This window comes from Symphalangus syndactylus, chromosome 4 (assembly GCF_028878055.3).
Source record: "Symphalangus syndactylus isolate Jambi chromosome 4, NHGRI_mSymSyn1-v2.1_pri, whole genome shotgun sequence".
Lineage (NCBI taxonomy): Eukaryota > Metazoa > Chordata > Mammalia > Primates > Hylobatidae > Symphalangus > Symphalangus syndactylus.
Window position 1 is genome coordinate 127,687,861 of NC_072426.2, and position 23,074 is coordinate 127,710,934.

A 23,074-nucleotide genomic window follows, 5' to 3' on the forward strand; every position below is an offset into this window, starting at 1 on the left:
TATGCTGTGCAGGTTTGTAGCCTAGGAGCAATCGACTATAACATTTAGCCTAGGTGTCTGGTAGGCCACACCATCTAGGTTCGTGTGAGTACACTCTGTGATGTCTGCACACTGACAAAATTTTCTAATGAGGCATTTCTCAAAACATTTCCCATCGTTAAGGACGCACGATTGTATATTCTCCATCTACAGAGACTACTGTGCAATGTCTTACTTTCTCTGCTCTCTAAAGCTTGTTGAAAAGTGGACACATGGTTTTAAGAATTTTTTGGTGTAAGAAAAGAATGTTCAACGGGCAAAGAGCAAGTCACAGGTTTCACTCTCTTCCTTCGTCCCTCTTGCATTAGATAAAAGGGAAAGATATTCAGAAAATAATTCGGATACCTTTTTTTTAATATGTTTGAGGAAGTCAAGTTAAATTTATGTTGATGTTTCTCTATTATATCTACCTATGAAGGGCAAATACTCTCCATAGAGATTGAGGGAAGGGAGAGAGGAAGGAACAGAAGGGGACCAGGAGGAGGACAAGCTCTTTGGAAAGGTAATTCATTTCTAGGGATTTATCCTGCACAGGTTCCTCTACAAGTGTGAAAAAGTCACACACGGGTATTTGCTCAAGTACTATTTGGACTAGCAAGATTTTTTAAATCATTCAAATTGGTAGCAAATGTAAACATAGAACATATCTAAGTTGAAATACTATAAACTGTCTTTTAAGGAGACAGAATGGCGTCCATTTATCTGGAAAGTCGTTCAGTATATACTAAGTGGGGAAAGAAGCTCTATAACAACAAATACAGAAGGATGCATTTTTGTCAAAAATTTGTAAATTGTGTGTGCATGTGTGTGTTTTTGTGAGTGGGTTATAGGAGACATATATTTTGTATATTATAATCTGTATTGTTTTAAACATTCTTTTTAAAATGCCTATTATTTTTGTGATCAGAAAAAAAATTGTGGGATGGACAGAAACAATGTTGGAAGAACAAAGAGCAAGCCACAGGTTGTGTTATCTCCCTTGTTTTGACTTGAGTGGAAAGAAGAAAAAAATTATTCAAGATTGTACCGCCTAGGAAAAAACAAGAAATGTTCCAATAATGGACTTCCATGCAGCATAAGAAGCACTTACTCAAGGGCTCTCTTGCTTTCACTGTTCCAATGGGACTATCTTCAGGCACATCTTCATAAACTAAGAAAGTGTATTTAGGCCTTTCAAACTCAGCAGGTGCCAGAGTTGTCTGGAAAATGTGTATGGTGACGTCGGCATTAATGACAGCTGTGAGCCCACCACCGTCTTGAGCAGAGACCATCAACGAAAGTGTGGTAGATTCCAAATGACTAAGAGGTGATGTTAAGTAAATAATTCCTGGGTAAGGAAAAGAAAACATTGGTAAACAGATAACATGTAATAAATACTGATAAGCAATAGTAACACCTTGTCTGTTAAGTGTATTGTAATGTTTTATTTTATGTGTTAACTGGGCCACAGGATGTCCAGACATTTGATCAAACATTATTTTGAATGTGTCTGTCTATGAGGGTGCTTTTGGATGACATTAACATTTAAATCTGTAGACTGAATAAAGCAGATCATCCTCTCTAATGTGTGTGGGCCTCATCCAATCCATTGAAGGCCTGAATAGAACACAAAAGCTGACTAAGAGAGAATGGCTCCTGCTCCCAACCTGGGGCACTGGTTTTTCTCCAGCCTTCAGACTCAGATAGAAGCATTGGCTCTTCCTAGGTCTCGAGCCTGCTGGTCTTCAGTCTCAAACTACACGACTGGCTCTCCTGGTGTTCAGGTCTTTGGACTGAGACTGAAGCAACCCTGCCAGCTCTCCTGGCTCAGCTTGATGGATCTGCTCACCCTGCAGATCTTGGGACTTGCCAGCCTTCATAATCACATGAGCCAATTCCTTGTGATCAGTCTCCTCATACATACACACACACACACACACACACACACACACACACACACACACATATACACCCTGTTGGTTCTGTTCTCTGGAGATGAACTGATACATGTATTTGCCAACCAAAGAACTTGAGCATATTTGCAAAACAATGTCAAATTATGTTAGGTAAGCAATATTTTCCTAGAGCTAAAACATCAGACATTTTAGAAGTATGTACAGGCATCTAGAAAAAATATAAATTGTGTCGTCTTTTTTAGGACTTACCACATCACCAGCCCAAAATGACAGAAGATCAGATTATATCCCATAATCCAGTGTATTCTAATGCAAGCTAGCGCGGGGTTGTAGGGTGATTACAACCTGCTCAAGTGCCAGAATCCCAAGTCTACAGGATGAAACTAAAATTTTATCTTCTGAGGTATTTGACATTTGCCCTGAACTAGACTGTGTAGGGTAACTCTCTTTTTAAACTGACTCCACTCCACCTTTGTTGGTGAGAAAATATAATACAATAGCTGTGTACAACAAAACTTCAGCAAATGTAAAGACAACGGGGACAAGAGTGATGACTTAGGCTTATGAATGTGGAGTATGTGAGAGGAGAATGTACTTATGGCTAAGTTGGGAAGAGATTCGGTAATACTGACACAAATGAATTATTTAATATTATTAATACTACCACTTAGTGTACTAGTTTAAAAACCTGAAAACAGCTCTAATGCAATCAACTTAAGAAATGAACCTGTTAGTTTTGTTTAATGAGAAAAATGTATGCAAACTTATTAAATTAATTTGCAAACCAATACGTATGGCTGGCCTTTATGGAATTCATCATGTACAACTGGCCATAACAGTTAAATGAATGAATACTGCAGTCTTTGCCAGTTTAGGAGAAGTTGGCAAAAACATCAGGGATATCAGTTTCTAGGCATTAAAAGGTGACATCCATTTGATTTCTTCCTTTTTTATATAAAAATCTGCCCTCTTGCAACTTCAATTTCTTGTTTCTATTTCTATTAGAAATTTAATAAAATATTCTTATTTACTGAAATCAAATATCCTGCTTGGCCTACCCTAAACACATACTCATTTTCCTTTTCTCCCCAGCTTTATTAAGGTATAGTTGACCAATAAAATTACATATGTTTAAGGTGTACAATTTGACAATTTGTGATATATATACATATACATACATATATAACCATTTTCTTTAATGATTCCTTATCTAATATGATTTTAAGTCATTTCTCTCACAGTTCTTTCTCCTAAACATGGTCCAAGTTGATCATCTCAACTTTGACACCCAAAGTGAAAAAACTTTGTTTCCAGATACAATTTTACTATTATAAAGCAGAGTATAAACACTCTTTATTAGAATACTATAAAATACTAATGTAACCAACTATTAGTATACCAGCTTTTAGTAGCCATATTCACATTTGGTTTCAGACTGATTTGATGGTCCATCAAAGCACTCAGTACTTATCACAAAAAATTTCGAAGTCAGATCTTTCTCATCTGTTATTGGTGCAGTTTTTAAAAAATATTGCTTTAGTATTAAAGTCCCTGATTGATTGAAAAATAAAACTTGAATATACACAAATGTGTACAGAAGAAAAGAAAAAGTCCCTCTACCCCAACCATCCCCACTCACCAGGTATATATTCTTCCAGAGCTACTACTAAATTCCAATTACAGAGAAATTTGAAAAGATTTTATGTTGACCCCTGATGATTATGACAATGAAAAACTTAATGTCTGCCTCAACACAACCTGGTCTTCCTGCATCCCGACTGACTCCTTCTGAACTATTTTTATATTTGTGTTAGATCAGTCTTCTTGAAATCCAAATCTAGACACATCAATGGCTCCCCAGGTTTTCAGGGTAAAGCTTAAATGCCTTATATTAACATACCAAGCCATTCATAAATGGCCCCCTCCCTCTCTGTAACCCCACCTCATAGCTCTCTGTGTCATAGCTCTCTGTACAGTAACTTTTGCTCTAGGCTAAGTGAACAACTTATTTTTTTTTTTTTAACTAACTAGGCATTTTATTTCTATGTTAAAAGAAGCACAGCTCATGGTATAAAGCATTCTTTCAGCCCCAAACAGTAAAAATGAACACATGAAGCCCTCCACACTTAGCCCTTCTGAGAACCTCTGCTGAGTGTCTTGTCTGTGTCTTTTTTTTTTTTTAATTATACTTTAGGGTTTTAGGGTACATGTGCACAATGTGCAGGTTTGTTACATATGTATCCATGTGCCATGTTGATTTCCTGCACCCATTAACTCGTCATTTAGCATTAGGTGTATCTCCTAATGCTGTCCCTCCCCCCTCCCCCCACCCCACAACAGTCCCCGGAGCGTGATGTTCCCCTTCCTGTGTCCATGAGTTCTCATTGTTCAATTCCCACCTATGAGTGAGAACATGCGGTGTTTGGTTTTTTGTCCTTGCGATAGTTTACTGAGAATGATGTTTTCCAGCTTCATCCATGTCTCTACAAAGGACACGAACTCATCATTTCTTATGGCTGCATAGTATTCCATGGTGTATATGTGCCACATTTTCTTAATCCAGTCTATGTTGTTAGGAAAAGAGGAAGTCAAATTGTCCCTGTTTGCAGATGACATGATTGTATATCTAGAAAACCCCATTGTCTCAGCCCAAAATCTCCTTCAGCTGATTAGCAACTTCAGCAAAGTCTCAGGATACAAAATTAATGTACAAAAATCACAAGCATTCTTGTACACCAATCACAGACAAACAGAGAGCCAAATCATGAGTGAACTCCCATTCACAATTGCTTCAAAGAGAATAAAATACCTAGGAATCCAACTTACAAGGGATGTGAAGGACCTCTTCAAGGAGAACTACAAACCACTGCTCAATGAAATAAAAGAGGATACAAACAAATGGAAGAACATTCCATGCTCATGGGTTGGAAGAATCAATATCGTGAAAATGGCCATACTGCCCAAGGTAATTTATAGATTCAATGCCATCCCCATCAAGCTACCAATGACTTTCTTCACAGAATTGGAAAAAACTACTTTAAAGTTCATATGGAACCAAAAAAGAGCCCGCATCACCAAGTCAATCCTAAGCCAAAAGAACAAAGCTGGAGGCATCATGCTACCTGACTTTCAACTATACTACAAGGCTACAGTAACCAAAACAGCATGGTACTGGTACCACAACAGAGACATAGATCAATGGAACAGAACAGAGCCCTCAGAAATGATGCCGCATAGCTACAACTATCTGATCTTTGACAAACCTGACAAAAACAAGAAATGGGGAAAGGATTCCCTATTTAATAAATGGTGCTGGGAAAACTGGCTAGCCATATGTAGAAAGCTGCAACTGGATCCCTTCCTTACACCTTATACAAAAATTAATTCAAGATGGATTAAAGACTTATATGTTAGACCTAAAACCATTAAAATCCTACAAGAAAACCTAGGCAATACCATTCAGGACATAGGCGTGGGCAAGGACTTCATGTTTTTTTTGTTTTTTTTTTGAGACAGAGTCTCGCTCTGTCGCCCGGGCTGGAGTGCAGTGGCGCAATCTCGGCTCACTGCAAGCTCCGCCTCCCGGGTTCACGCCATTCTCCTGCCTCAGCCTCCGAGTAGCTGGGACTACAGGCGCCCGCCACCGCGCCCGGCTAATTTTTTGTATTTTTTAGTAGAGACGGGGTTTCACCGTGGTCTCGATCTCCTGACCTCGTGATCCGCCCGCCTCGGCCTCCCAAAGTGCTGGGATTACAAGCGTGAGCCACCGCGCCCGGCCACAACTTATAATTTCCAGAAAAGACCTTACTGTCTTCCACTGGATTGCTATGTCCTCTTCCCAGAACAACTTCTTCATCTTCTTTGATGTAACAATTTCTAGCCATATTTTATTATTATTATTACTATTGAGACGAAGTTTCACTTTGTTGCCCAGGTTGGAGTACAGTGGCATGATCTCGGCTCACTGTGACCTCCGCCTCCTGGGTTCAAGCGATTCTCCTGCCTCAGCCTCCTGAGTAGCTGGGATTACAGGCACGTATCACCATGCCCGGCTAATTTTTGTATTTTTAGTAGAGACAGGGTTTCACCATGTTGGCCAGCCTGGTCTCGAACTCCTGACCTCGTGATTTGCCTGCCTCGGCCTCCCAAAGTGCTGGGATTATAGGTGTGAGCCACTGCGCTTGGCCTCTAATCATATTTTAAAACACAGCTCAGGTTTCATCTGGTGCAGCTGGCCTTCTTTTTCTCTCCACTTAGCTCTAGCTACCACTATTCTATGATCCCACAGCAGCCTGGGTACATGTGCCTATTATGAACCTAACATGCCTTACTTAATTACCAGTTTTTAATATTTTATATCAGTCCTTCATTTACTCATTAGTTTACTCAATGATTTATAAATAAAATTAAAAGACATTTTGAAAATATATAAACAACAATTTACTATACATAAGGAGAAGAGAGTTCTGTAAGCAAAATGGAAAATAACTGAAAGTTAGATGAGCAGTGGATAAGGACAGGTAGTTTAGATAAGAAACAATCAAATGTTAATAAATATAATACTGCTCAAAATCACTAATAATAATGAAAATACAAAATTAAAACCACTACCTCATTTTTACCTCTCTGTTTTCCTAAAATATTTAAGTGATAATACCCAGAGTTAATAGCAGGTTATTTATGTACATTCTCCAAAAGGCACTTTGGTGATATTAATCAAAATTTTAATTGTTCACATTCAATAACTCAGAAATCTACCCTATATTTGTGTAAGTACGCAGAAATAAATCAAGAAGATGTCATTTGAAACACTGAAAATGACCTTAATATCCATCAAAAAAAGAATGGATGGTACACTCTATCGTGGTATATCAATACAATAGAATACTGTGTAGCATCGAAATGAAGTAAATGTACATGTTTTCATCTAGAAAGACTTTACACGCTACATTTTATGTGAAAAACAAGTTGCAAAAGTGAGTCTATGTTATCAATCCATTGTGCTCAAAAAAAAAAAAAATGTCAGTACTGCAAGTATTAGCCAGGATTCTCCAGAGAAGCAAACCAATGGAATCTCTCTCTCTGTAGATATAGATATCTACAGATCTTAGATCTCTCATATCTACATATAGAGATAGATAGGACATTAATAGATAGATATAAAGTGAGATTTATGTTGAGGAATTGGCTGAGATTATGAAGTCTGAGAAGTCCCATGTTCACCCATCTGCAAGCTGGAGACCTAGAAAAGCTGATGGTATAGTTTGAAAGCCTGAGAGGCAGATAGTCAGTGGTGTAGATTCTAGTCAGGGTCTGATGGCCTGAGAGCCAGGAGCACTGAGGGCAAGAGACTGATATCTCAGCTCAAGCTGTTAGGCAGAGAGCAAATTCAACCTTCCTCCACCTTTTTGTTCTTTTTCAGACCCTCAGTGAATTAGATGATGCTCACCCATTCTAGGGCCGGCCATCTGCTTTACACAGTTCACCAATTCAAATGAAAATCCACCCACAGAGACACCCAGAAACAGTGTTTAATCAGCTATCTGGGCATCTCATGGACTATTCAAGTTAACACATAAAAGTAATAATCACATGAACAAACTTTTTTTTTTTTTTTTTTGAGATGGAGTCTCACTCTGTTGCCCAGGCTGGAGTGCAGTGGCGCGATCTCGGCTCACTGCAACCTCTGCCTCCCGGATTCAAGCGATTCTCCCGCCTCAGCCTCCTGAGTAGCTAGGACTACAGGCATCCACCACCACGCCTAGCTAATTTTTGTATTTTTATTAGAGAGGGGTTTCACCATATTGGCCAGGCTGGTCTCAAACTCCTGACCTTGTGATCCACCTATCTCGGCCTCCCAGGGTGCTGGGATTACAGGTGTGAGCCACCGCGCCCAGCCAGCCAAACATTTTTAAAATCATGGTATATCTCTATTTAACGTAAAAGAAAAATTCATGAAAACCTGCTGAGAATATTTGATTACAGAACACTATGTAAAGTTTGAGTACAAACACTAATACATATGCGATGTGTGTACACACAGAACAATGCGTACTGAAAAATATGAAAGGATAAGAACTGTCAAGGGAAGTCATCTTTGTGTGTTGAGATTATGGGAAGCTCACTTTTTACTTCTTACATTCCTATAGTTAAAATTTTTTTTTTATATGTTAACTCTGTAAATGAAAAAATATATTTTAAAGATATTCAGAGAAAGAAGATATATTTGGTTATTTATTTACCTTTTTTAGAACTATGAAGGAAACTTGTAAACTATAGTGTAAACGAAGATTAGACATTAAAATGTGGGCCTCTAAAAATAATTGTAGAACACACTTCCTTAAAAATAGGATTCTTATTCTACAAAAAATTTCAAGAATGAATATCATGGATATTTCAGAACCATCAAATAAAGATATTAAAGGGATTAATTTCCATTAAATCAATCCCTGAGGTTATGATAAACAAACTCTGGAGAAGCTGTCTATATAAAGCTGAACATGAAAAATAATGTTTCAAATACTCAAATTACTAAAGTGTGTCCTAGTAACATACGGCAAATTGTGAAGTCTAATAAAATTAATATCTACACTATATTCACTCTGCTACTGAAAAGCATTCTCTCTGGTAGAACTATTTGGTGTCTAATTATACCCCCTCCAAATCCCCAAACTGGCATTTTTAATTGAGACAGTTTAATAATAGTTTTTGAGGTTCCCGATGATTTGACAATGGGGAACAAGAAGCAACACATCACTTATTTTATCCTTGATACCACCTAGAATGTTAGTCCATGAAGCAAAATTAAGTTTACTATCTTAACAAAATTTTACTGATGAATGTCCATTTTATTTGCCATATTATGAGTTATCAAATAAATTTGAAGGAAAGGAAAAGGGAAGAAAAAGGGAGACATGACATCAATTATAGAGAGTTCTACAAATGTAACCTTTTCAAGAATCTTTACCCTTAAAAATTTATACAAGCCAATCAGTAACTAAGTGTAATGCCAACAAAGACAAATAAGAGCTGTCAGTTACAGGTGAGCAGGAGATAACGAAATTTAAAGTTGTATGTAAACAGTGAAACATTACACAAATGTTAGCTATTATGAAGAGGGCTTAGCTTTGAACCTTGCATATGGTAGCCACTCAAAGAAATGAATTTATGTGGGGGGGAGAATCGTGAACCTTACTTCTCAAAGGGAAGTGCCTTGTTAATAATTTGAAAAAACGTTTTCGTCCGGGCGCGGTGGCTCACTTCTGTAATCCTAGCACTCTGGGAGGCCGAGGCGGGTGGATCACGAGGTCAGGAGATGGAGACCATCCTGGCTAACACAGTGAAACTCCGTCTGTACTAAAAATACAAAAACATTAGCCGGACGTGGTGGTGGGCGCCTGTAGTCCCAGCTACTTGGGAGGCTGGGGCAGAAGAATGGCGTGAACCCGGGAAGTGGAGCTTGCAGTGAGCCGAGACCGCACCACTGCACTCCAGCCTGAGAGACAGAGCGAAGCTCCGTCTCAAAAAAAAAAAAAAAAAAAAAAGAACGTTTTCAAGTATTTCAAAACACCGCTCTATAAGCACCTAACCATACAAGGTAAATCTCTGAAATCTCAGTTTTCCACTAGGTTTTAAAAAGAAAATGCCTGTTATCATATTCCTCCATTTTTCATTTCATGGAAGTCTTAGAAGTAGAGACCATCACTCTGTATACTGTATATGTATCTTAATGCATACATGCATATATATACACATACATTCATATATATATACACACACACACATCTATCTATATATAATATGCCGATCTATCAAAAATTCCTGCGTAGTAACGGGATTATAAATATTGTGGGAACAAAAAACCTGTCCATCAATTGCTAGGCTCTAAGTAATTTTTCAATAACATCTGAAATTCCACTGTTTTCTGTGCATATCTACTGGCTAATCACTTAAACCTACCATGGTTTTACCTTAATCCCCCCAGTAATATCAGACAGAGGTATCTCCTCTCTCAAAGTGCTCAATCCTTGGCTTAATTATTTCCAGAAGCCCAAAAGTTTAGTCTTTTTAATTTTATTTTTTTATTAAATGAAAGCATTATACTCAACTAAATATAACCATCAAAAGAAATCAACACAATTGGTAAATTCACTTGTCTTTGAACTTGAAGGGCTTTAGAGATACTGTGGGCTTTATTCCAGACCACTGCAATAAAGCCAATACTGCAAAAAAAAGTGAGACACAGAAATTTTTTGATTTTCCAGTGCATAAAAAGTTATGTTTACACTATGTTGTAGCCTATTCAATGTGCAATAACAGTAAGTCTAAAGAAAACAACGTATATACCTTAATTTAAAAATACTTTATTGGTAAAAAAAAAAAAAGTGTTAACTGTCATTTGAGATTTTAGTGAGTGGTAATCTTTCTGCTGGTAGAGGGGCTTGCCTCAATATAGATGGGTACTAACTGGTCAGTGTGGTGGTTACTGAAGGTGGCAGTGGCTGTGGCAATTTCTTAAATAAGACAACAATGAAGGTTGCCACATTGATTGACTCTTCCTTCCACAAAATATTTTTTTCTGTAGCATGCAATGGTGTTTGCTAATAGTTTACCCACATTAGAACTTCTTTAAAATTGGAGCCAATCCTCTTAGGCCCTGCTGCTGATTTATCAACTAAGTATATGGAATATTCTAAATCCTTTGTTGTCATTTCCACAATGTTCACAACATCTTCCCCACGAGTAGATTCCATCTCAAGAAACCATTTTCTTTGCTCATCCAAAAAAGCAATTCCTTATCAGTTTAAGTGTTATCATGAGATTGCAGCAATTCTGTCACATCTTTAGGCTCCACTTCTAATTCTATGTCTCTTGCTGTTTTTACCACTTCACTGAAGTGGTGATTCCCTCAAAGTCATCTGTGAGGGTTGGAGTCAACTTCTTCCAAACTCCTATGTTAACCTCCCTCCATGAATCACAAATGTTCTTAATGGCATCTAGAATGGTGCATCCTTTCCAGAAAGTTTTCAATGTATTTTACCCAAACATATCAGAGGACTCATTATCTATGGCAGCTATAGCCTTAGGAAATGTATTTCTTAAATAAAATACTTGAAAGTCAAAATTACTCCTTGATGGATGCATGGATTGCAGAATGAATCTTGTGTTAGGAGGCATTAAGAAAAAACCTCCTTGTATATCTTCATCCGAGCTCTTAGGTAGCCGTGTGCATTGTCAGTGAGCAGTAATGACTTGAAAGAATTTTTTGTGAATAATAGATCTCAACAGTGGGTTTAAAATATTCTGTAAACCAGGCTGTAAACAGATAACATCTGTTTGTCATCCAGGCTCTGTTGTTCCTTTTATAAAGCATAGTCAGAGTAGATACAGTATATTTCTTAAGAGCCCTAGGACTTTCAGAATGATAAATTAGCATTGTTCCACTTAAAGTCACCAGCTGCCTTAGCCCCTAACAAGAGAGTCAGCCTACCCTTTTAAGCTTTGAAGCCAGGCATTGACTTCTCCTCTCTAGCTATGAAAGTCCCAGATGGCATCTTATTTCATATAAGGCTGTTTCATCTACATTGAAAATCTATTGTTTAGTGTAACCACCTTCACCAATAATCTTAGCTAGATTTTCTAGATACCTTGCCGCAGCTTCTCCATCAGCACTTGCTGCTTCACCTTGCACTTTTAGGTAACGGAGATGGCGTCTTCCCTTAAACCTCATGAACCAACCTCTGCTAGCTTCAAATTTTTTTTCTGCAGCTTCCTCATCTTTTTCAGCCTTCCTATATTCAAAAAGAGTTAGGACCTTGCTCTGGATTAGGCTTTGGCTTAAGGGAATAATGTGGCTGCTTTGATCTATCCAGACCACTCAAACTTTCTGACTCAGCAATGAGTCTCTTTTGCTTTCTTATCATTTGTGTGTTCACTAGAGTATACTTTTAATTCCCTTCGAGAACTTTTTCTTTACATTTACTATTGGGATAACTGTGCAAGAGGCCTAGCTTTTGGCTTATCAGCACTTTTGACATGCCTTCATCACTATGCTTAATCATATCTAGCTTTGGATTTAAAGAGAGAGATATGCCACTCTTCCTTTCACCAGTACACTTAGAGCCCATTATAGGGTTATTAACTGCCAAATTTCAACATTGCTGTGTCTTGGGGATTAGGGCAGCCTGGGGAGAGAGAGAGACAGGAAACAGCCAATGGGTGGAGCAATCAGAGCACACACAACATTTATCAGTTATGTTAGCAGTCTTTCATGGGCATGGTTTGTGGCATCCCCAAACAATTACAATAGTAATATCAAAAATTACTGATCACAGATCATCCTAACAGGTATAATAATAATGAAAAAGTTTGAAATATTGTGAGAATTATCAAAATGTGACACAGAGACACAAAGTGTCCCCATAACGCTAATAAGTTTGCTTGAGGAGAGTTGCCACAAACCATGAATTTGTAAAAAGCACACTATCTGTGAAGCACAATGAAGTGGGGTATGCCTGTATAAATAGGCTGGGCTTAGATCTGAGCGTGGCTACTAGGTCATTTATCAGCAAATATGCGTATCTATACATTCAGTAACTTCCTTCATTTCTTGAATTATATTCAATATATTTGTTTTTGTCAGGGTCTAATCAGGGAAACTGAAACCGTCCTAAGAAATTTTAGAGGCTATTTAATTAAAGAAACTGATTACACAAGTATGGGAAAGCCAAAAGAATAAGAAGGGGATGATGAACAGTAACTCCAAGGAACTGCAACCTTCTCCAGTGTTGCAGAAACAGAAGGAAAAAGGCAGTATTGCTACCTCTCAAAAAGAGGAGGAGAGTGAGCCATGGTGTGTCTTGGAGCCCTGAGGCGGTGCCGCAGGGCTGGCGTCCACAGCTCCGAGGCATCTCTGTGCAGCTGAGACTCAGGTGTCTCAGAGGATTAGTGCAGAGCTATGTTCAAACCTTTAAGGGCAGGGCCCAGGAAGTACTCTGGTCAGCATGGTGTGGCTGCTATAACCCGAGGAGGCCTGGTGAGGGCAGTGCTCACTGTCCAAAAGGCTTTGCGTGACTGATACAGCTGATGGTGGCATTTCTGAGGAAAATGGTGCAGTTGGTGCCAAAGGACTTGGGAGGAATACTAAACACAGAAGAAAGCATGAAAAAGCCCCTTCTCTCCTCCTCCTGATGTCCAGTTTCCTGCCAGTACCTGCCACTGGTGGAACAGATCTGAAAGCTGGCTGTAACAGTGTCTTGGGGCATCAGTCCCCGTCTGGCTGTGCCTTCTCCCAAGAGGTCTAGGTCCCAGCTCTGCAGGGCCTCCTCACTAATGCTAAGTTTTTGATGACGCCAAATGTTTAGCTTAGTTCCCCCAGCCTAGGGGTGATAGTTGCTTCCATCATATGTTAACCTTGGTGTTTCCTTTTTGCCTTTTCTGTCTTCCATTATCCACTTAACCAGCTGTCCGTACTAAATTATTTCTGTTACTATAAATGTTATTGTTTCTGTTTTCCTGACTGGATGCTGACTGGTGCTGATCTAACTGATTCTACTGGCCTGGCTTGTACTAGTTAGATGTAATAATCACTATGGCTTGAAGGGATGTGATGTTTGACCAATGTCACCTTGTTCACATGTCAAGGTTCTCCAAGCAAATAAACAAGTGCATACTGGGCAGACAAAAACTACAAGTCCTAATTATGCCACCCTTACAAAACAGGCTCTTGTTATTGTCTGCCTAACTCCCCTGTTGTTTCCTTCATGAAATCTATCATAACCTGTGATATTTTCTGTTTTCCTGTTTTTGTTTGTCCCCCTCCACAAGTTAAAGCCCATGACAGCAAGGACTGTGTCTGTCTCATTCACCACTACCAAACAGGGTCTGGCACAGTCCCAGGCTCAGAAAAGCTGCTTGGTAATTATTTGTGGAATGAATTAACAAATGAACAAACCAATCTGGAAAGAATCATGGCTTGAGATTAGTCAGAATTACACAAAGAAGAAAGAAGATGTCTTAGTCAGTTTGGCTACTATAGCAAAAGTAGCATAGACTGGGTCACTCACATTTCTGGAGGCTGGGAAGCCCAAGGTCATGGCGACAGCAGTTTCAGTGTCTGGACAGGGCTGTCTTCCTGGTTTGCAGACAGCCATCTTCTTGTATCCGCACATGGCAGAAGAAGCAAGCTCTAGTCCCTCTCTTCATATAAGCCACTCATCCCATTGTGGAGCGCCACCATTATGACTTTATCTAAACATAATTAACTCCCAAAGACCCTATCTCCTAATTCCATCCCATTAGGGGTGAGGGATTCAACATATGAATTTTGGAGGGGCATAAACATGTAGTCCATAGCAGAAGAGTAATGTGGTGTCAGAACTCCAGATCAAATATTTACAGTATTATACACCTGTAACCATTTATAGTGTGTGCTACCAAAGCAAGAATAGATAATAGAACAGAACAGATAGCCCCTACAAAGATGCTAGTCTACTTAAGTGGCAGTTATGATATTAATGAAGGAATTCCTCTAGGTCCTGATGTATTACATTTAAAAATCAGTCAACTCAGAGAGGGAAAATCACCCCACAACACCTTTGTCCCATGCAATGTAGTTTCAGTGTATAAAATCACTTTTGTCCCTTTGGTAACAACATGTCCTTATTTAGTCAACATATATAATTATTTTTAATACATTATACATGAATTCTACCTAATTGCCCGCTTAATAAAGAAAGTCACCAGATCAGGTGCCTACGTAAGTAACTCTTCATGCTTAAAGTCGAATTCATGGAACCCTGAAAAGTCATTTATTGAGCTGCTCCTACTTAAGACGACAAAATTTGTCCCTGGCCAGTGGGAAGCTATGTTAAAAAACTATAGAGAAATAATTCATAATTCCTAAATACCCATCAAAAAGTCTACCACATATTTAACTGTACTCATTTGCATTTTAAACCCATACTCTCCCTCTTGATGTGGAGTATTTACCATAACAAGCTGCAAACTTTGTGTCACAAAACTGGACATTTAAAATAGATTTGTATGTATCTAACTCTTGTGAACCTGCTTAGGATGATATATTAAAGATATGTGTGTGACTGTTAGAAGACCACTTTAATCGATGCGATATATTCAGAGGATATGATCATTGTTTCGGTTTAAAATATGACTCTCCCTCCTGCATCAGTACTGCACAAACAAACGAGTGATGTTTGTAATGTTTTTAATCCTTGCCTTCAAATGCTATGAATGTTAGATTTCTGATTCTATATGCTAATTTTACGTTCCCGGTGCTAGGTTTATTTGGGAATGATTTTGATTAAATCTTAGCAGAACCAGACTTTCTACATAAACCTGACATCCTAGATATTTTCCATATGGGGAACGGCTTCTTAAAAGCAAGGCAAGAAATCTATTATTTAGGGTTGATGGAGTAAGAGAAGAGCATGGAGTCAGATTTTTGCATCAGATACAGCTAGGTGCAAATCTTGGTTCTATCAATCCCTAGTTTGACCTTCAGCAGTTTCTTAAGTGCTCTGAGCTTCTGTTTATCACTTTAAACAGACTGAAGAATCAGACTAACACCATTTACTGTGCAGAAATGCTATGAGGATAAAATTATATCGTATATATAAACAAAGTACTGTTGTACTACAGTATAGTACTACAAAGTACTGTAGCGTAGTGTCTGACATACACTGACTCCTTAATACAATACTAGTTCCCTTCCTTCTCTCCTAAGGACTACAAGGTATTAGATGGGCAATTCTATGTGCCAAGAAATAATCAATAATGAATGATTTAAAAATATTTTGGGGAAAGGGAAAGTAGGAGGAACTGGAGTAGCATCAATACTTCACTGCAAAGCATGCATAGGAAGTCCGCCGGAAGAGCTGACCAGTGGCCAATCTGACATGGCAGCCTGCCGCCAAGGAGCATTTTGGGGGAGGGTGTAATGACACTCCTTATTCCAACATGTCTAGCCCCTCTACTTAAATGGTACAGATTTTTGGTCCATAGACTTATCTGAGTCCTGGATAGATGTATGTAAGTCCATAGACTTATCCAGTCTTGGAGAGATGTATATTTTGCAATCGCCCCACTACTGTAGATGGCGGACTCTTATAGTTCACATGGGGTTTACAATGTGTTCCCCTAAGTTAATATTTCAAAATCTTTTCAATAAATCTTTATGATTTTATAAAGGTGGATACTGACACAAGTTGGCAACAGGGATGTGGGCTGATAGTCCCTTTTTGGGAGGCCCAAATACATTTCCAGGGGACACAGATGGCTTAACTATTATTCTCTCTCACTTTGTCATTTGAAACACTGATCATTTGAGAGAATCAACTCTGAACACCACTATTTACACCAACCCACCACCAACAACAGACATAACACTGATTTAAGTATCCAGTTTAAAGGAAATAATTTACTTAAAGCAAAACCCAAAATCCTTGAAGACCTGGACCTGATAGTGGTCCTCACAGTTGAGGGAGTACCATGGAAAGGTCATAAATTTGGCAATAATTGAGAAAAAAATCGAGTATTATTTTAAGATAGTATAACTTTAGAAAGGTAATATAGTAAGTTGGATCATGTCTCACCAACTTTATGTCCACTTGGATCCTCAGAATATGACCTAATTTGGAAAAGGGTCTTTGTAGATATAATTAGTTAAGGATCTCAAGAGGAAATCATCCTGGTTTTAAGGGCGCCCTAAATCCAATGACCAGTGTCCATACACAAGGAAGGACACAAGAAGACGCAGAAAAGAAGGCCATCCAAAAATGGAAACAGATGACAGTTATGCTGCCATAGACCAAGGAGTGCCAAAGATCACCAACAAACACCAGAGGCTAAGGGAGGTTCCAGAAGGAACTAATCCTGTTGACACCTTGATTTCAGACTTCTGGCCTCCAGAACTGTTAGAGAATGAGATTCTGCTGTCTAAGCCACCCAGTGCGTGGTGGTTTGTTATGGCAGTCCTAGGACATGAACACCGGCATGAGGCATACGGTAAGGTGGGAACTCTGAAGCCAGACTCTCTCAGTTCACATTTTGGTTGTCACTTTCTCATCACGTTTATGGGCTGTTGATCTTTTTTGGATTCATTTGCTCATTTGTGAAATGGAGATAAAACTAGTTCCTACATCAAAGGTTTGGCATGACAGTTAAATCAGGCAGTTAATGCTCAATAAATATTGCCAAAAGACAAAATGATAACAAATTTAGTTTAAAGATCTTAATTGGCTTTTATCTGTAGTTCTAGAATTGAGAAACACCTCAGTGTGTTCCAACAAGCTGAGCAGAAGTGGCTGGCTTTATAGACAGAAAAGGAAAGCAGAAACAGGGAACAAAAAGTCGTTTCACAGTTACTTTCCTTGTAAAGGTTAAATCAGATGGGACTTTCTTATCATGCCAGCTAAAGCTGGCTCATTTGGGGATTCGGCTATCTATTATCCCTCTCTCTCCTGATTTCTTGGAAGGTCAAATAAACAACTTCATTTCAGCTTGGTGGCCATGAAACTTTAGCATGAGTAACTCCATTTTGATCTGGTCAGTTGGGCCTAGTGCAGGAGCTCTGTTCAAACCAATGGCTTCCTATAAATTTTATTTAACAACACTCATTATGATTTACAGACTGTGTCTCTATGTCCCTGTATCTTCAAAAGCATATTATTTCTGCCTTCTCCTTACTTCATGGGAAGATTTGTGACAATGGACACAAACTAATATTTTTATAAACATGGTGAATATGACTAAGCCCGTGTTTCTATTATTACTATCCTTTCATGTCTACTTAGGGTTCAACAACTAAGGGAAATCACAGCCTTTATGGTAAAACTCATGCATTTTTTGTGTGACAGTTGTAACCAAATGCTGATTCACATGATATTTAAATGTGTTGCTACGATTACTTTAAGAAAATAACAGAGAGTTGATGAATACTATTTAATTAATAAACCAGAAGTCTTATTTTGGAGTTTTAGAAAAATGAAAGTTAGAAAATGCATAGCTAATTCCAGAAATAAAATCTTTGTGAAATGATGATAAATAAAAATGCCTTCCACTTCCTTTAATTTCATTCTACAGTCTTGGTTCTATCTCCGAGTCTGGAATCTGCTCATTTGAAATTTTCTTTTGTGATAAGGTGAGCAGGTCCTGGCCGCTCCACCTACTGATGTTACTTGATAGAAATCATGAAACTTCTCTTGGCAACTGCTTCTTCATTGGAAACATAAAGAAACATGTAGGCTCTACCTTACAGGGCTCTGAGGAACTCAGCTGACAGGACACAAGTAAAGAAAGAACTATAGCATGAGCACATGGCGACTGTTCAATAACTTTCTGAAAAAGTTGTTCTTATCTCCAAGACATATTACCCTGAATTTCTTTGATTTTAATTACCTTAACATGAAAGATCTCATCACAATCCACAACTTAGATAATACATCTAACAACTAGCACCAAAAACAAACAAATCACTGGAAAACATCTCTGCAGAAAGAACTACATAATTAAAGAACAATCTGTGAAGATCTATAGTTTTTTAAATTTTTTTCAACTTGAAGGTGAAATTGTACATCTATGCTTTCCCAGCTGACTACTTTCTGGGGCTGATTTGAGTCATGTGCACACACTGGTCTCCAGACACACAAAACAGAAGCAAGGCCTTGGCTTACAGTGACGTTGCATCTGTCAGAGTGATGTAAATACCTGCTACTTGGTATCTTCTACATCTTAGATATTTATTTTTATTCTAAAGCCAACCTACATATCCATAACTGCACAGCAACCATTTATACATCTATATATAAGTAAAATTCAGAACTTTACCTAGAAGAAAGTATGGAATTTTGTGATTTTGATTTTTAGGCAACACTTACCATCTTTTTTTTTTTTTTACTATCAATATCATCACAAAAGGTATAATCACATGTATTTTGTATATTGGAAAGTAAATTTACCACTATTAACTTTAGGTAGAAGATGTCAGAAAATCCTTTTAATATTACTTTTGATCTTTATTTTCACCAGCAGCAATAGGTTAGTGTCCATTAAAAAGATGAGCTTTACAAAAGTGCAAGGTTTCAAAAATTATCTGAGAAGTCAGATCTCAGGGAAAATGCAGGAAAAGAAGGGATGGCCAGAGGTTCAGCAAGAGGGACACCCACTGGCCATGCCTTCAGGAGGTTCTTGTTCTGGTTTGCTGACATGAAAGCTATGTCAAGGAAACTGCCTTCTAGTGATGAAAAGGTTCATTTAGACAATGGCATTTATGATGGTTTTGTCTTATGTTCAGCATGACCAATGAGAAGCAGAGGGATTTGGGGAATGGTGGACAACAGGGGAAAAAAAAGGGGCAATTGAAGGAAAAGCTTTTAAGGGACTCCAATAAAGTATATACCAAAAGATGGTCCTTTTATCATGAAATGCTAATAAGGGATTACACTACAGGCTCTCAATGGGAGTGTAAAGAGGAGGTGTGTGGGCAAAATTTGGAGGGGGTTATAGTCTGGAAAGCATATTCAAATACTTGCTGTTTTATAATACAGTTCGAAAATTACAGAAATTAATGCAACTGCAATAAAAGCATTACAAAAATATTTAGAGTGGTATAAATACTGAAAATAGGAATCTATAGATGACGTAGGTTTAGCAGATTGAAAAATACTGCCTTCATAAACAGTTTCTTCTGAATAGCTGCCTTCTTATTTATACAATAGTTTTTAGCTATTCAATATATTTAACCTCCAAATTAGTGGTCCTCAACCTTTTTGGCACCAGGGACCGGTTTCGTGGAAGACAATTTTTCCACAGGACAGGGGTGGTGGGGGAATGGTTTCAGGATAAAAGTGGTCCACCTCAGATCATCAGGCATTAGCTAGATTCTCATAAGGAGCATGCAACCTAGATCTCCTGCATGCATAGTTCATAACAGGGTTAGTGCTCTTATAAGAATCTAATGCTGCCACTGATCTGACAGGAGGTAGAGCTCAGGTGGTAATGCTTACTCATCTCCCATTGTGTGGCCTGGTTCCCAACAGGCCACAGACCAGTACCAGTACCAGTACCAGTCAGTGGCCCAGGGGTTGGGAACCCCTGCCCTATGAAGGCACTGATTGCTTTTAGGCATTTTGCTATTTCTATGAATTATGTATATTAGGCAATTTAATCACAGTTATAGCTAGGTGCTTCCAACTCACCTGAGTATGGCATGAACTAACTCCACACACACACAGACACATATACATACACACACACACACACACACACGCAGAGAAAGAGAGACTTGCATACACACACAAATTATGAAGGACTCTATGTTTGTCCAGCAATAAGAGGCTTATTATTATTATCTGTTTCATTAACTTTTTATTTTCTATATGGACTTTCAAGAATTTCTAGTTCACCACCAGTGCCATCACCCCACAAGTCACCCCAACCTGCCAGACTAAATATGGGATCTTCTCTAAACCAATAAGGCTGAGATAATAAGAAGCAACAGCTTGCTTTATCCTCATCCTCTGAGAAGCTCAGCCTTCCGGGAAGAGATGAGTAGCCACCCCCTCTAATCACAGAAGGTGTTGAATCCAGAATCTAGTTGTCCTTTCAGAAAAATCAAGTGTCCAGATAAAGACTCCCTTACCTGTCTTCTTCGTAAATGTTCCCAACTTCTGGTAAATGCAGAGGTTCCTCTTGGGCCTCTTTCACGGCCCCCAGGTAATATTGGTAAAATTAAGTATAAAATAAAACAAACACAGACAGATAATTTACATCTTGCAGACCATCGCTGAAAGGACTACTAAAGGAAAGTTTTGTGTTCCAGCACTAGGGACTCTGACTAACCTTCCTCCTGAAAGCAAGTGCTCCATAAAATATAAAAACACATCCTCATAAACGCTTCAATAAATTGACAACAAAGAAGGCAGAAAGTTTAAGTGATGTCAGAAACCTAGAGAAGAAGCAGCATACTGAATTTGGCTTTGGCCCTCAGGACATTGGCAAAATCCTAGTGATCTTAAACTTTCCTTTTACTGACCTTGTGGAGCTCATGCATGAAGGGCAGAAGACAAGACCAGAGCCATTTGAGGGTAGGGGTAGACTGGGGATGGAGAATCTCAGAAGAGTTTCTCCAATAAAATTATGTCCACAAAGGTTTCAGTTTAAGGGTGAACTAGAAATAAGCTTCTGTATCCCCAGTAGACTGCAAATAAAATTGTCTGGCTTGAAATTCAGTGATAAATAAGAGGTGGTAAAAATTTCCTTTGAGAATTCCTAACTATAAACCAGATTCACACCAGTTTTTAGTCTGAACTCACAATATAGGATGATGTGAAAAATTTCAAGCCAAGAATTTAGATTAAAATGGTGGGGAGAATTATGTCTCTAGGACACTCGGGCAAAAGAAACACAAATACCTAAATACCTTCTAAAGAAACCCACCTTCACCCAAGGATTCAAAGAATTCTCTCAGATAAAGATCCAAGCCCACAATTTAAAAAAAAAAATCACACAAAAAATGAGGAAATACGTCAACATGAGTGAGACCAAGAACCAATGGCAGATTTAAAGGAGGAAAGACTACAGAAAAGACAAACAGACAAAATACTCTAGTTAAAAGACAAACATTATCAGAGTGGATTTCGAAATAAATCCAACCATATGTTGTGCATAAGAAGCACACCTAAAACAAAAGAATACAGACAGGGTGAAAGTGAAAGACAGCCAACTGGAGGTCATCTCCACCCTCATGTTCCCTGACTCCTATCATCTATTAGAGCCATGATGACCCCTTGCTCTTTGTCTCTTTCCTTTGGTTATGTTAAAGTTTTCTTTTTTGCCTTCCCTAACAATCCCTTGGACTTTCCCAGTGGTCCTTCTTCCTCCTCAAACTTCTAAGCATTCCTCTAGCGAAGTGCTACGCTCTTTGTTCTATTCCCTGGAGGGTCTCAAAGGGTGTCCCCTGACTACCTGCATTAAAATCATTTTGGCTACTTGTAAAAACAGAATTTCCTGGGCAATTAGCCAGACATTCTGATTTTTAGATTTGGGAAAGGATCTGGGAGTTGCATTTTTAACAAGCTCCACCAGTAATTATTATATACTCTAAAGTTTGAAGACCTTTTTTTTTTTATTGTTGTTTTTATTTTTCAGACAGGATCTCACTCTGTCACCCAGGCTAGAGTGCAGTGGTGTGATCTCAGCTCACTGCACCCTCCACCTCTTGGGCTCAAGCAGTCCTTCCACCTCAGCCTCAGCCTCCAGAGTAGCTGGGACTACAGGCATGTGCCACCACGCCCGGTTAACATTGTATTTTTAGTGGAGATAGGGTTTTACCATGTTGCCCAGGCTGGCCTCGAATTCCTGGGCTCAAGTCATCCACCCGCCTCAGCCTCCCAAAGTGTTAGGATTACAGGGTGAGCCACTGCACCCGGCTTGAAGATCATTTTCATGTATTCTTTCTTTCAAAATATTCATGTTTTCATGTTTCATGGCTTTAATAATTGTTAATATTTTATTTTAGTATTTTCCCCTGTCCTCTCATCTAAATTACAGTTCTGTACTTTAGGTGGCACTTCTAAGGCATTTGTCAACTTGATGTCAATTGGATCATCAATCACCTGAGTTAAAATTAAGAAATTATGTATGGCTCATCCTTTCATTAATAAATCCAAGTAGTTACAACTCATATTATTTTCCTGTAAAATATCCTTAAGTTCCTTTTGTTCTGTCTTTATTGCTATCTCTTTAGTACAACCCTTGTTACTTCACACATGGATTTTTATAACTAGTTTTTCTATTCAAATGTTCTAGTCCTACAATCCATCTAGGACACTGCTGCCAGAATAATTTTCCTTAAATATCACTTTCACCATACCACACTGATGCTAAATATCTTTATATCATTCCTTAGTTCCTTAATAATCAAATTTAAACTTGTCTGTCATGCTTTTGAACTTCAGAATCCACTCCACTCAATGTGCCTTCCCATCATCCAGCAGTAGTCCATACCCTCTACGTCAGACATGCTGCTCTCCTGCTGTCATGAATGCATGCAGCAAGTACGACAAAGCACAACTCATGGCAGGCAATCACAGAGTGGCTTTTTTTTTAATTTAAATTTATGT

General features: G+C 38.5%; 1 protein-coding gene across 2 annotated transcripts in view; it reads right to left on the minus strand.

Annotated features, from left to right (window-relative positions):
- DCHS2 (dachsous cadherin-related 2) overlaps nt 1–23,074 on the minus strand; it is a 269,592-nt gene that overhangs the window by 108,815 nt on the left and 137,703 nt on the right. For both annotated transcript variants that reach the window (XM_063638296.1, XM_055276191.2), the window contains one exon: nt 1,130–1,366. In XM_063638296.1, coding sequence (XP_063494366.1) covers nt 1,130–1,366 — 237 coding nt within the window. The remainder of the gene's footprint in view (nt 1–1,129; nt 1,367–23,074) is intronic.